The following is a 2,226-nucleotide window of genomic DNA, read 5'->3' as shown; positions in this document are numbered from 1 at the left end:
ATATATAATCTGGCTTTGGGGTTGTGGGACACAACTCAACAGATCCAGAGAAGGAGGAGCAGAACTTCCACAGGACTGCAGCCACTGCTTTAGACAAGACTGCAGCTACCACTTCAGAAGGACTGTGACCACCACTCAGACCAACAGGTTTGGTTTCCTTTTGCTTTTTCTTTGCATACAATGGGGCCACGTGGCGCTTAGCACAGGAACTAAGGAACACCATGCTGTTCTTCTCCGAGGGTGCCTGGTTATACTCTGCCTTTGTGAGTTAAAGCTGTGTCATTATATTTCTTGTAATCTCTTTGGTGGATTGTGACTCCCATCTTAATCTCTCTTGGGGCAGTTTGGGGGAATCCATTTCTCCTGCCAGTTTAAACCAGCACAGTGTTTCAGAGGGTTTTTACAGTGACTATACAGCCAGTGATTTCTAGAGATGGACTGGGGCAGGAATAACCTTCAAACCCAATGAACTCACACCTTGTTTTTCCCCCCAAAACAGGATTTCCCATTGCCAAACTTGGCTGGATGGAGAAGGAGGCTGTGAGGAAGAGGAAGATGTCCTGGGACAGGCAGTCAGGTGAGGAGGAAGTCACTGCCTCTTTCTCTTTCTCTTCTCCTCCATCTCCCAGCCCAGCATTGCCCCTGGCTGCAGGACAACCCTGCTGCTGACGCCGTCTTATCGAGAATGGATTGGGGGGATCTCCTTCCCCTTCCCTCTGGCACGGAGGCAAATCCCAAATTCTCTCCTTGTCCTTCCTCCCCCAGGCAACGAGCTGATGACAGAGAGTAAGGAGGACAAATCCTCCCTGAAGAACCTCATGGAAGAGGCCATTTTGAGCAACTCCATGGTGCAGGAATCCAATGGGGAGGAAAAGCCCCGGAGATCCCACATGAGGAGAGGTTCCAAACCAAGCCCAGGGTGCTGTGAGGAGCAAAGACCCACCCTGTGCCAGGAAGTTGGCCAGCGATTGAGCCAGAGCTATGAGCAGGTGGCCCATGAGCAGCTTCACACCAGGGAGAAGCCCTACAAGTGCTTGGAATGTGGGAAGAGCTTCAGGACAAGCTCTCTCCTGATCCGCCACCAGATGATCCACACTGGGGAAAGACCCTATGAGTGTGGGGAATGTGGGAAGAGCTTCAGTCAGAACTCCAATCTGATCATCCACCGGAGGATCCACACTGGGGAGAGGCCCTATGAGTGTGGGGAATGTGGGAAGAGCTTCAGCATGAGCTCCCACCTGATTGTCCACCAGAGGATCCACACTGGGGAGAGGCCCTACGAGTGTCCCAAGTGTGGGAAGAAGTTTCAGACCTCCTCCAATCTCCTCCTCCATGAGCGGATTCACACTGAGGAGAGGCCCTTCCGCTGCCCTGACTGTGGGAAAGGCTTCAAGCAAAACTCCACCCTCATCACCCACCGGCGCATCCACACTGGGGAGAGACCCTATGAGTGTCCCAAATGTGGGAAGAGCTTCACCCAGAGCTCCCACTTGACCAAACACCAACGGAGCCACCAGTAAGAGAAGCCCTGCACAAGCTCCTACTGCAGGAAGAGTTTTGTCTTCTGCTCCAGCCTTATTACCTAAAGCCTCATGGTTTTACTGCTATTTGGGAGGGGTGTTTGGTGTTGGGGACCCATTCTGGATGATTTGGTGCTTCTGGGGTATTTAGTAAATTTTCTTCCACCATTTTTTTTTTAAAGCCAAGAGGGTTCATCCAGTACCTCAAAACCACTCAATTCCACTGGAAAGTACTCAATCTTACCCCAAAATGGCTCAATCCCTGCCCAAAATGACTCAATTCCACAGCCCCTCAGTGTGAGATGGCATAGAAAGGACATTGGGCAAAGTGGGATGCAGTTCTTGTGGGGCAGGATTTGGGCATTGGGTGGGGCAGGATGGGTGGGATGGGAATTGGAGGGGTGGAATGGTGGAAATAGGGGTTGGGAAGGGGGTCTTGATGTCCACAAGGGGTGAGATGTGTTGGGGTGGGGATTGGGAGTGTGGGACAGGGTCTGGAATGAAACAGCCAAAGGTTGGAGTTGATGAAGGGAGGGGAAACTGTCACTGTTGAGCCGCTAGCAGAGAGAAGAATCCAGTTCTCAGTGACAAGAAGGAAAAGCCTTTATTGTTTTGATTTCATCATATATATAGAGTTTTCCAAGGTCACCCAGATTGGTCAGTCAGAAACCTCCGCCTAGGCCTGATTGGCCAGGTCTGCACCGTC

The 2,226-nt window shown here is 51.4% G+C and overlaps 1 protein-coding gene across 1 annotated transcript; it reads left to right on the top strand.

Moving 5' to 3' along the window:
- The first annotated feature begins 522 nt into the window (after positions 1-522).
- On the top strand, positions 523-1,927 carry LOC146423382 (uncharacterized). The gene is made up of 2 exons (XM_085044821.1): positions 523-577; positions 766-1,927. Exons 1-2 carry the CDS (start codon positions 526-528, stop codon positions 1,518-1,520), a joined length of 807 nt encoding a protein of 268 aa, XP_084900947.1. The 5' UTR covers positions 523-525; the 3' UTR covers positions 1,521-1,927.
- Positions 1,928-2,226: the final 299 nt, after the last annotated feature.

The sequence above is a fragment of the Lichenostomus cassidix genome, unplaced genomic scaffold (genome assembly GCF_008360975.1).
Source record: "Lichenostomus cassidix isolate B80296 unplaced genomic scaffold, HeHo_3.0 HiC_scaffold_297, whole genome shotgun sequence".
In the NCBI taxonomy this organism is placed as follows: Eukaryota; Metazoa; Chordata; class Aves; order Passeriformes; family Meliphagidae; genus Lichenostomus; species Lichenostomus cassidix.
The sequence above is the reverse complement of the archived record's forward strand: the minus strand, read 5'-3'. Positions and strand labels throughout refer to the sequence as shown.

Bases quoted from the DNA above. Each gene is read 5' to 3' on its own strand.
- LOC146423382 (XM_085044821.1), top strand. From the start codon at position 526: ATGGAGAAGGAGGCTGTGAGGAAGAGGAAGATGTCCTGGGACAGGCAG. The intron at 578-765 runs GTGAGGAGGAAG...TTCCTCCCCCAG, and splicing joins GTCCTGGGACAGGCAGTCAG to GCAACGAGCTGATGACAGAG.